The sequence below is a fragment of the Neodiprion pinetum genome, chromosome 5 (genome assembly GCF_021155775.2).
Source record: "Neodiprion pinetum isolate iyNeoPine1 chromosome 5, iyNeoPine1.2, whole genome shotgun sequence".
NCBI classification, from domain to species: domain Eukaryota; kingdom Metazoa; phylum Arthropoda; class Insecta; order Hymenoptera; family Diprionidae; genus Neodiprion; species Neodiprion pinetum.
The window spans coordinates 5751970-5764434 of record NC_060236.1 but is presented as its reverse complement, the minus strand read 5'-3'; the positions used below and the strand labels follow the sequence as shown (position 1 = coordinate 5764434).

General features: G+C 40.5%; 2 protein-coding genes across 8 annotated transcripts in view; one reads left to right on the top strand and one right to left on the bottom strand.

Moving 5' to 3' along the window:
• Positions 1-12465, top strand: part of LOC124219980 (uncharacterized) — a 116429-nt gene that overhangs the window by 70502 nt on the left and 33462 nt on the right. The window contains exons 3-4 of one of the 2 annotated variants that reach the window (XM_069136737.1): positions 1989-2121; positions 2588-2721. In XM_069136737.1, coding sequence (XP_068992838.1) covers positions 1989-2121; positions 2588-2721 — 267 coding nt within the window. The remainder of the gene's footprint in view (positions 1-1988; positions 2122-2587; positions 2722-12465) is intronic. The other variant, XM_069136738.1, reaches the window with a different exon arrangement.
• LOC124218868 (leucine-rich repeat-containing protein 15-like) overlaps positions 1-12465 on the bottom strand; it is a 120477-nt gene that overhangs the window by 92300 nt on the left and 15712 nt on the right. The gene's annotated exons all lie outside the window — the stretch shown is intronic.

The window sequence follows — 12465 nt, the reverse complement described above, 5'->3', positions numbered from 1 at the left end:
TGTATACAGCGTCATTTTATTTTTTTCTTTTTATTTTTTAGTTATCACATGAAACGCGAATTTCACTCGGGAAATCCCGGCAACTTTAGTTATCCCAGCTATTTTGATTGCTAAATTTTTTCTTACCCATACCACACGAGCACTTTTCCGCCCGTTTATCTTTGAAATTTACACTCGAGACAAAGCCTTCGCCACTTTCCTCTCCCCTCGTTTTACATCTGGCTTTTTGGAGAGAAATGAATTTAGAATAATAATAATATAATGATAATGATGATAATGACAATTTGAGCAGAAAAAATTCCTCGCATTGTTCATTCATTTATCCAACGCATTAGGCGTTAATCAAGCGGACCGTCTCGCGTTTCACGCTTTCTATTTATTGCGCATTATACATACATACATATACACACATATATATATATATATATATATATATATATATATATATATATATATGTATGTATGTATGTATATAAGCCGTTCAATCCCTCTCCGAAACAAATAAATGAATCTATTATGCCCTGCACGTTGATGAAAATACGTACGTACAAAGGCCTAAGCGGGAATATTCATGGACTGGTTTTGAGGGACCGACAAATTATGTGCCATTCCATTATTCTCCCACCCGTACATGTATAATTCTCTCTGCTTTCCGGGTTCTTCAGAAAAAATACCCCGCGGTGAAGTTGGATGGAATAGAATTTATTGAATGAAATTTTTCAAGCTACTTCGTCGTGCATTCGGTCGATCTCGGATTACATCGGTTCCTTTTTTTTTTCCCCTCAATACAGAAGAATGAATAGTCAAGAAAAAGTCGCGAGTGTCGAGTTATGGTTATAGAAGGAAAAGGGAGGCGGTAGACGGAAAACGTGGTTTTTGAGAATAATTTTTACTTATTACCATACTTATTTTTTTTTCTTCGAGCCCAAAAAACAAAAAAAAAAAGAAAAAAAAAAGAAAACTTTATTACAAGAGTTGGGAAAAGTTTTCAAAATTGTGACGTGGTATACTTTGAGAAGCTGGGAGAAAAGTTTCGTACACATAATAATAACTTCTAATGTTTGTTGCACGTAATACGTATATGTAAGATTGATATGCGCAAATTCGGAGGAAAGTTTAAAGTGACGAAATTCATTATTTCCTTTAGGATTTATTCAATTTTTCCTCGACTTTTCCTTAATCCCGTTAAATAAATCCTTTTACCTCGTATCTTTGTACAGATCGATTGCTCGTATCTATATTCATTAATTTCATAAATAATGTTGCTCGTTATTCTGGTTGATTTATTTGCATTGTTTTGTTCACTTCCGTTTTTCTTTGCCTTTTTCTTTCATAGATATTACGTGGCAATCAGTCTCACAGACAGTCATCCGAAAATAATATAAACGCAACGAACAATGTCCGAGGAAATGAAAAAGAAAAAAAGAAAAAAACTGAGCGTGACGAATGAGAAATAGGCGAGTCTTAATGAGATAAAAATGTTGCCGAAAGATTAGGTTGATTTAGAAAAATGAGTGAAAGGTAAATTGTCGGTTATAGGTAAGTATGCGATGGGTGTAGGTATAAAACATGGGGCGAAGAAAAGTGAGCGGGAGAAGAGAAGCCTTGATGAAAGAATCGTGTTGCTTTTAAACGGCCGCGATCTCGTGCCCAAAAACAAAAGTTCGAATTAATGAATACAAACGAGAAGCAATCTCGCCCCGCAGCTTGGGCGACTGCCATTTTACCTTTTCTATTCATTTCCTTTTACCTTCTCCCAGTTGCCTCGTAAGTTCTTCGTTATAATGTGACAGAGATATTAACTTGACGCTAAAATACGAGACGAAAGTCTCCCGCACCTGCTTTTATGAGAATCGTTTTTTTTTTTTTCTATTTTTTGTTACAGTCATCGATCGTACGCATTTATGTCCTAAAGTTTGGTAATTTTTGATTTAACGTGTCGATTTTATTTCTGAATCAGTTTTTTTTTTTTATTTTGTTTCACGTAGGATGAAAACTGGGAAAGAATATTATGTGGAAACGAGAATTATGCAGACGGTGAATCAGCCGCGGTTGAAAGGTCGATTCCCAGTAAAGGAAAAAGAAGAAGAACAAAAAGAAGAAGATTACGAAGCGTCAAAGGTAAGAGACAAAAATTATAAATACGCATCGAAATAAGGTAAATGAATGAATTAACGAGCCGGATAAATAACCGCACGAAATGAAATAAAAATCCCTTTGAAATGATTCTTTCCTCGAGCGACTCGGGCCGAGAGCCTTAGGCGCGTAGCTTTGAAAAGTATCCTCGAGATAACCTCGAAGCTCCGTCAGAGAACTCGCTTTAATCCTTTGATATACGAAAGCGAGTCGTCGAGATCCGACTTTTTGCCCTCGGCACGACGGCGCATCCATTGCCAGTCGCCGATATGAATTCACTGGCTTTTTGCGCCCAGCTTTCCTCCCTCCCTCCCTTCCTCCCTTGCCGCCTCGAGCTTCTCCCGAGGAGACGACCAAGTCGGAACTCGGATCCGAATCCACGCGGCGCGTGTCGTCCCACACCGCCATTTTCTACCGCCACACATCTATCTTTGAATCTATGATTCTCCAGGCGAGATTTGGTCCATCGTCCACCTCGGGATAAGCCTTTCTGAGCCTTTGAGCCTCGCCGAGATTTGTGCATCCGCCCGTATTACCTACGTACACCTACCGCCGTTCAAGATCATTCTCGGGACACGTCGAAGTGTAGGTATACCCACGGTGTGAAAACCCGCTTCTTCCAATACCCTTCGAATTAAACGACCAGGTTCATTCATACTCCTTTTTTTCTTCTCTCTGTGACGTCTTTGAATTTTGCAAGGATCGGACACAGAGTCGTTTCATTGGGTTCGCATGGAATCATTTTTTTCCGACGATTGCGGCGAGGGTTGATTTTATTCTCCGAAAAATCTGCCAAACACAGGACTGCTCAAGCTGTACGTAATGCGCGGATGTAAATATTCGTTTTAATCGGTTTGCCTAGCCATGAATTGAGGTTCTACATTGCTGTGACTGGCAATAAAGCAAAGAAACGGGTTTTTGGTTACAATTTCGATTAATTGTAATCACAAAAAATATTTTCACAACTCTTTAAAAGTGCAGTATATTGTACAGTTTTGTACAAGGTATGATTATTCTGTAGAATCTAGGTAAAGACCAGATTATTCGTATTATACGAAATTCATTTATTGATAAGATAAAAAATACTATCTCGTATGAAATCATCTCTGTACAATATCAAATTATCCTTATTTTTATATCGGGATGACGAAAAAAATTACTACGAAAATTGGAAATTCTAAACATGTTGTTGAAAATATTGAATAATTTTTAAAGAATTGTTTATCGAGGAAACGTAAGATTCGGTGGAATAAACTGTAACCGACAGTGTAGGTTTTTCAAAGCAACGACAGATTTGGCGAGATTGTAGAGTAAAATGTCGTTTAAGCGGTATTTTTTTGCCACCTGTACGAGAATAAGAAAAAAAAGAAAGTCCGACACGTAAATCTGTATGAAAAAATCTCTCTCTCAATGCAGCATATTACTCAGAGTTTTCTCCGGAAGGACATTTTTACTGAGTTTAACTTACTTTCGTTAATTTTCGCTACATACGTTTGATCAGGCTGCGTTTTAGCCTATCTTTGTACCACGGAAAAAAAATCGACGAAAATAACAAGCTGAAAAATGAGGTCAATTCATCTGAGAGATAATTTTGTCAGATAAAATTATCCAGACAACTTACAACAAGATGATAGATGATGTCAATTCATCTCAGAGACGATTTAATCGGATAGAATAATTCAAATAACCTACAACAACGAGCCGAAAGATGACTTTAATTCATCCAACAACAATATCGGACAAAATTATCCAGACAACGTACAACACTGACAATATCCACGGAATCTCGTGACCCCAAAAACTTTCCCCTCAGCTACTACGAGGCGGGTTTAGCCTGCAAGACTTTGGCACAACCCAAAGGGGTGGTCGGAGGATGGGACATCCCCCCCCCTACTCCAGTCGGGCAGACAAAGTCGATTTTGATTATCTGCCCGAAAGAGGCCTTGGACGGGCGATAAGAAGAGGGGTGGACGCAGACAGACGCCGACGTCAGGCGTCGTCGCTTTGTCTCGTGTTGCAGTGTTCCGTTTAGCTTCGCGGTAAGTATTGTTGCAGGTTAGCCAAGGGCCGAAGTCCGTAGGAATCAGTGCTCGAATCACGTTTTCGATTGACCGTTCCTCCGCGCTATTCAATGAGCTATTTTACTCGAGGGGAAGACGGGACTTAAGCGCGATCACGATTGGCCGAAGGCCGAAGTGCCTCGAGCCCGATTCGTCACTGGAACTCCGTTTCACCCTCCGGCTCTTCTTCCTTTTCACCATCCAACTCACGTCTAACGCCTGTCTGCCACCCCTGAGACTGCAGGTTTGTTTCCGTTGTTAAGTCGCCCGTCCAACTTTCGCTGGTAGTCGGTACCTTACACCTTATACCTTATACCTGCGATTCGGGGGGGCGGAGAACGTCTTATAAACTCTCCTCGGAGGATTGCTCGGACACTCGTTGAAATTGATGGGAAAAATGAAGGCGAAGATTTATGGACCGTGTTCCAAGGTCGAGGCAGGATGGCGTGCGATGACGTTGGTCTGCGTCACGGTGGGCCGGGTCTCTTGGATACATCCGTCGGAAGTCACTCGGGATGTTTTAATGATTGTCAAGGACGGAACGTGCCGTGTTCCTTTTTGTCGAGGGGTGCTCCGAGTCACGTACGGAAGTATCGAATAACTCGTAGAAAAAGAAGTGACCGGTTGGTAGCTCCATGGAGAATCAACGAATTGCATTACCGGAGTCCGTCCGTCCCTCCGTTGCGTCCTTTTTCTTCGTAAATAATGCATCACGAGGCGTTCATTCGTTCATTCGATCAATCGATCCCGCGTGTGTCTCTCTATCGAGAGAGAGAGAGATACGGGACCCAGAGAAGAAGAAGTCCTAGTCGCGAAGGGACCGGCAAAAATGATCAAAGAAAATGGCCAATCTGCAAATTGCTGGTCCTGCCGAAGGCGGGGGAATCTCCTGGCAAATCCTGCCGATCGAGACCTACGAATCGCTGATAATGAAGGTAGCTTCTCGGTATAATGCTCCTCTAGCTAACGCTGTACCGACCCGTCTCACATTTCGAAATTTCAAGCACGTCCGGGACGTTTCCAGGCTACTTCAGAGGCGGCGGCGTCGCGACGCTTGTCCATGGGTTCTCCTAAATATGCCGCCTGATTGGTCGAGGCGTCCACGTCGATTGGCCCCCGTATCGAGTTTCCCTTGCACCAGCTTGGAAAATCTTCTCCGATAAGTATAATACAGCCGTGCGCCGTTATCCCTGATCCTTTGGTTCTCCAATCACGTAACGATCTCATATCTTTATACGGGTATACGTATATATATATATATATATATATATATATATATATATACTTGTACCTGTACCAACTTATTTCACACGCTGAGCGAAGAATGAGTCAAGAAATATAGGGAACAAAAAGGAGAGAAAAAGGATTGTCAGAAAATATAAAGGATCGCAAGGAGCAGGTGAGAAAAAGGTTCCTGATAATACGACTGTTACCAATGGTCGTTTATATTTTTAACTTCAAACCGAATTTCAATCTATCAAATCATCTATATTTCACTTGCGGAACAAGCTAGTTGTGATTAATTAAATTCATCTTCGTTTGGTTTGTAAAATAAAATTTTATTCGATAGATTGAATTTTTCATTATACAATTTAGGTTACGTTTTTCGGATAATTTTAGTGATTTTTTTTTTTTTCTTGGTAAGTAGAGAAACGATAAATTAACTGGTAAAATTTACAATTCAGCATGTGATTTCGTTGAGTGTTTATTTATTTATTTTTTTTTCTTTTACGTTCACATTAAACAAACTCCGATGAGTACGGAAATATTCGTTCGACTTTTCGCTCGAATCTGTGAGCTGAAGTTTGCATCTTCTGAAACTTTGGGGTTTCTCGTCAAGTCACTTGGGCGAAGTTTAATTCTACCCCAGAGCTTATGAGCTGATATATAAAGTACGGACAAAAAATACAAGGTCTCACAATAAGATTACATTACATAATATAACCTTAACTTATAAACGACACTATATACAGGTTCATAGGTACATATATATATGTATAATATGTATATACAAATGTATATGTATACGGATACTTCTAGTTAACGGCAGTTAAGTACACGCGGCTAATTGAGAGTCAAAAACCTGTTGATTACCGGGCGAGGCAATCCGGGCAAAAAGTTCGGCAGCAACGATGACGCGACGAGGAGAGTTTGAAACTTTAAACGACGTTATTCAGATATAATTCGTCTCGGTTGAACGGCGTTTAACTAAACTCCGCTCTCGATTACGTCTGACTGCCAATTTGCCAGTGAATTCAGGGACACATGCTAAGGCGTAGCAGGAACCGTTTTTTTTCAATTCCTCGAATTTCAAATTTCCCGCGTCTTTTTTGCACGCGCCTCTGCACGTTCGCACTTTTTATTTATCACCTCTCTTTATCTCACGGAGTTGAAAAATTGAGCGTGAAAAATCGGGATCGACTCAATGAGTTATTTTGATTAATTGGTACGTCGCTTTTGCAGCGAGGGATTCTCGGAGAATCGATGATTTCGATCGAACATTTATTCAGCCATCAGATCGCCCAGAGATCTCGACAATTCTGTACGTACGAATCCGCATTTTTCTCTCCCTTCTGTTGAAAAAAAAAAAACCGAGGAGCAAGTGAGAGACAGAGACAAAAATACTGCCGGTCAATTGCCACAGCGTTGGAATTTTTTGTTAGATGAAATAAATTTGGTTACCAACGATACTTCGAAGTAATGTTTCGACCTCATCTTTGGTGAATCGAATGACATTTCTTTCTCTACATTTGATCGCGATATTTGGTAAATTCAATAAATCCTTTTACTGTGTAGATATTTTATCGTAATATTACGATATTGCGATCCTTGTCGAACAGCCAACGAGATTTTATTTTCTCCTAAAAAATTCGTCGTTCGAACTGATCGGTATCGGTGGTGAAATAAGTTTTCGACGAAGCTTACTCGATCTGATCACCTTTCGAACAACGCGTCAATTTTCGTCCTCCAATCCATACAACCCTCGTTGCGAACTTGAATCATGATCTATTCATCGTCCAGCCGTATACCTGAGGAGCAAAATCAGAAAGAGAAGGAAGGCGAAGGGGAAGCAGAAGAGACCGGATGACGGTCCATTCAGTCGGTTCGCCGACCGCCGCGGGGCGACAAGGACTCGAAGCTTCGCCGATTCTGGAGCTTCGTCTTTCTTCCTGGAAGTACTCAGCCATTGTTTAAGCCCATTACGGTATGTTCCTCGCGGTAAACCACTCGCCATTCGCTTCGCCTTAGGCCAGGATGCCCTTGCCAAGCTGAAGTTAGCAGACAAACGTGTTAAATTTTTTTTTTTGGAAATATAAAAATGCAGTTGAAATATACTCTCATAATTAGGGCCCGGATTAATATGCAAATACATAGTTTTTATTTGAAACATTTTCACTCCGTATTTGGTTTTCTATATAAAGTTCGCGATGCTTGGATCAAGAAAATGCAGTTGCTGTTTTCCATAGTTTCGTTTTTCAAGTCGATATTGTATGTACATATTTTGCAATTTTTAATACACATTTGTCCGGGCGCTACTCATAATTCTATAAACGTAGGTATCGGTGGTTTAAGGTATTTCACAAAATTTGAATCTTCGTTCTTCGCTGCCTCTTCAAGCGCGTCAATATTCATCGCTCTTCGCTGCCTATTATCGATCAATGATCCGATTTGTCTTCGCAACCCGCATACGAATTAGCCAATAAATCAAATCGGTCATCTCGTTGTTTATTCAAGAACAACGATCGTTCTAAAAGTTTCTTCATTTCAATGCAGTGATAGAGAAGGAAACATTGATATTCTCACTGTAATTACATATGAACGCCGGTAGTGTTTATAACAAAGTTGTTCACGCGTGTATGAACCCAGAGGAAGTCGGAAACGTCATCATCAGCCTCTGGGGGACTCGTGAGAATCCAACATCCATCACTCGGTAACAGCGGAAATGTTTTCGTGGACGCGAACACGGCAATTTTGCGAAACAACTCGCGGACCCGCGTCCTTCCTAATTGGAGAGCGCCACGATGTCCCGGAGGAGGGCTCCTAAATCGCTTGGAAATGGATGGTCACGATCCCTGTCCGTCCTCCTCTCCTCTTCCTCCTATCTCCACCTTCTCTCATTCGTGTGTCGACACAGGCACGCGCAATCCCGCACTAGGCATCCTCCTCCTTCTCATTCTCCAGACTTCCCGATCCTCAAACTCGAACCCACTAATTATAGTTTCCAGCCAATTGACCTGGACGAGTAGCACTACGTCTATCAGCCCTCCGTTATACAGGTGAAATCCTGCATTCGCGTTTACGCGTCGGAATTACTTCTTACAAGAATTTTCGCGTGTTGGTATAACTATATACGTATATATGGGTGTACAATTTAATGGAAAGAACGTGAAATCGTTTCATCCGTATCGGTGTGTGTGTTTCTTTTTACAACGACCGAGCGTGTTGTGAATTTTTGCTAATTAATTCGGCGCTAATGGGTGCACTCGTCTGATTGTTCTTGTTCTAACCACAATTAGGTACTTATAATTTTGAAATTCTCGCTTTGCCATGCTCCTCGGCGAGTTGGAATTTCATTTGTGATGTTATTAAGCCCTTGCCGAGTATGTGGATCGATGGTTTGAATGAATTTTCAACATTATAACTTGTTAGGAGAAAGGATTAGCTCTCCGGAAAACCTGGTTAATTAAACTTAATTAAGGGAACACCTTTGCGCCACTGTTGCGTGAGAGAGTTTTCAATTTCCTACTTCCGTCGGGAAAGAGGGAGAGAGAGAGAGAAAATTACAGAGAGGGTAGAAAGAAGGCGGATACCGCTGCTGCACGTATATATATATATATAATTATATATATATATCTGACTATCCTATCCTACCTCAACGAACTTTGCCGGCTGGCTAACCTAGAGATGTACGTGTAGCTACGTGACCCTGATAAGCCAATCGAATTAACAACGCGAGAGAAAAGTAATCGGAAGCTACTGCAGTCTTTGTATAGCTGCCTCCAGCAGTGGAAATTAAATGCAATTAAATTAAACTAAATTAAGTGAGAGAATTTTACAGTAAGTGCTGAAAGAGTTTCAAGTGTTTACTTTTATTTTTTATGTTTTTTTATTTGAATGATCGACTGCAGTGCTTTTAGAGAGGATGAGTTTCCTTCCGGGATTCCGTAACGAATGAACGAATGATTCGCGACGACTTATAGCTGCAACGTCAGAGTGATAGACGGATAGAATGAAATAAACGCTGTGAAATTATCGAATCAGTTTTATGTCGAGGATTTGCCGGGAAAATTTCAATTACAGAGATTTGAATTTACGACCCAGATATACTTACACGACCAAATGTAACGTATTGTATAACCCCAGGGTATCGATATTACATTTCGTTTTGCATCATCGCCCCCGTGAATCAGGGATGAGCTTTGAATTATTCATTATTCAATTATCATCGGACTGTAGGATGTTACCAGGCATGTGTTCGATTCTCTAAATTCCATCTCTGGCATGTTTTTTCCTCCTCTTCATTCGTTTCCCGTACGTCGTCTTCGAGCAATCAGAGAAAATTAATATTATATCGTAGAGTTTTTAAATGGGAGGAAAAAACGCCTTCGGAACTCAAGCTCTTGTTGCTGCTGCACAGTTCCATCGTCAGCGAACCGTTAAACGAATTCGTTTCCGAACCGTGTGTAGAACGAGCTGTTGGTAAATTGATCTTGGTACATCACGCGCCTGCAGATAGAATTTACACAGTTACAAACGTTAACAGAGCGGTTATGTGATGGAACTTTTTTTTCACGCCTTCGTCCAATTTAGATTTCACGAAGAATGCGGAAGACCGATTTTTCACGCCACCTTCCTCGAGTATTCATTGCAACCTCGTAGAAAAAGCTCTGCTTTCGAAAGAGGCGAATTACAGCTTCGTAGCTCAGAGTGATTCCGGAGCCTCGACAAAGATCGATAAATTTCTTGCATTCTTGACTAGGAAAATAAAGAAATTCTCGAATAACAATAAAATACATAAAAGAACCAAGAAACCACGAGCAATGAATTATTTTTATATTCTCTTCCTTACTCACGATTCTCAATTCTTTATCATATTTGCAACTGTAAAGCAAGTATCTCCTCCATCTATCCTTCAACCAGAAGTGCGATTGGACTGTCCTGATTATTAGCGTTAATAATCTCGGCAATTAATACAATGTGTTCGGAAAATCGTAAGAATAATCGCTATTATCCGACATGCTGCACTCGTTGCACGAAGATGGTAACGCCTGATTAACGTAAGGCTGTAAAAAGCGGTTGTATTGTTCATACAGAGTCTCGTGAGAATCTTAATTGTTTATTAAATTAATTGGACGATTAATTCGGATCCGTTCTTTTCCGTTTCTAGGAAACCTGCAACGTAACGTGTGAGAAGAATTCATTCGTTGAAATAAAAATAATTAACGTCGTGTGCTGTGGTTAGTTTTTTCTCTCACGGAAGCTTTCATATTAATTTGATTGCTTTGCTTCTTTGCTTTTCCCTTACGTTTTTTCTCCTTCTTCTTCTTCGTTTTTCTTTCTTTCAATCCTTATACTTTCTCATTCCCGCGCACTCGCCTTAGCCGACTATAATAACCATACCGGCATAGACTCTTTCCCGTAGGTGCTATCGAGCTCGTTTTCTATACATGTATATGTGAAATGTATAATCATTACGTCGTAAAGTGTGCGCAGTAATTTGATTTTGTAATTGCACCGAGTCGAATTCCCTTCACTGAGAATTCAATTTTTCTCTCGAGCATTTCATTCGTATGGTTTTTATTTTGACAATCAGTTTATTCTTTCATATTATTTTTGCATTTTGTAACAGGTATGATAACGAACATTTAAAATTTGCTTGACAATTGATACATCGTGTTGGATTTTTCTTCTTCTTTTTCTTCACCGCCTGGCAATTCAAGCGGAGAATCAAAGTTTCTTAACTTTCTTGATTAGTCGTGCAATATTGTTAAAAAAAAAAAAAAAAATTAAAAAAGTATGCTTCAGTACTACTGCAGCGAATAGACTCCATCGCGAGGTACCGACGACGACCCGACCGATGACGCGGTGACGTATAACGAGATAGACTGAAGGAAGAAAAAAGCGTGGAAGAAAATAAGCTAGAAGACTCAGGAAGGAGGAGAGGAGAAAAAGTGATAATAATAAATAAAAATGGAAGTGTTCACGGAGAGAAAGGAGACACGCAACCCGTCGATACCATCCTGCTCCCGTAGTTTCGCATCCCTCGGGAACCATGGTGTCGATATATGTATATATACGTATATATATATATATATGTATACACGTATACCCTATACCGTAGTCTTGTGAGAGAACACGAGGAAACGATGGAATTGATTCACCGAGGCTATAGAATATCCCCGAGACAAGGTAATGAAAAAAACAGGATCCTATATATATAGAGCTTTGATTTTCTGCAGGATTTAAAGAAAAAGGAGCGCAGGATTGAAAAAAATAAATAAATCTTTCACGCAATCAATATCTCGCGTCTCGTTTTGGTCTTTTTTGTTCCACTATTTTTCTTCTTATTTGTGGATTCCTACTTCGAATTAACGGTATAATCATTCCCCAGGATCGGCTTCGAGGAATGAGGAAAAGAAAAAGAAGTAGAAATGCAATGAAACCACAACAGGTGTAAAGTAGTTACCAGCCCAGCTCGTTTCAGGAATGATTTTTCTCGTTCCTGATCGCGATGACGACGCGTTGTCGAGAACTGCAGTAAAAAGGGGAAAGAAGGTATATTTTCTATAACAAAGAAGGGGGGTAACGGCGAAGGGTGAATTATACCCATGCGATATGAGGCCCCTTCACGCCCCGAAAGGCGGCATTGGCAGGGGTGAAGCGGTGATCTTGTCAAGTATATAAATGCGGTTTCATTTGCGATAACGGCAATCGATGTTGCCGCTGATATAGGGGAAGAAGAGGGAGAGAGGGAGAGAGGGAGAGAAAGCAGGTCCCGCGACCCGGAAGAATATCTTCCCCCGTTGCTCTCCTTTGTCACTGCAGGAATAAAATACTGTGGGGGAGGAAATATTATGCTTGAAGAGGGAGGAAAGCGAGAAAAAAAAATACCTATGTAGTATACGCACATATTTGTATCGCATAACCGGGGGAGGTTGATGATGCGCGTGAAGAGGGGGGACAATATTTTTTAGCCTTATCCTACAAGGCTGCGTACAACGAATCTTCGGGAAAATACGGAAGCTGGAGGTCCTATTAACAATCTCGC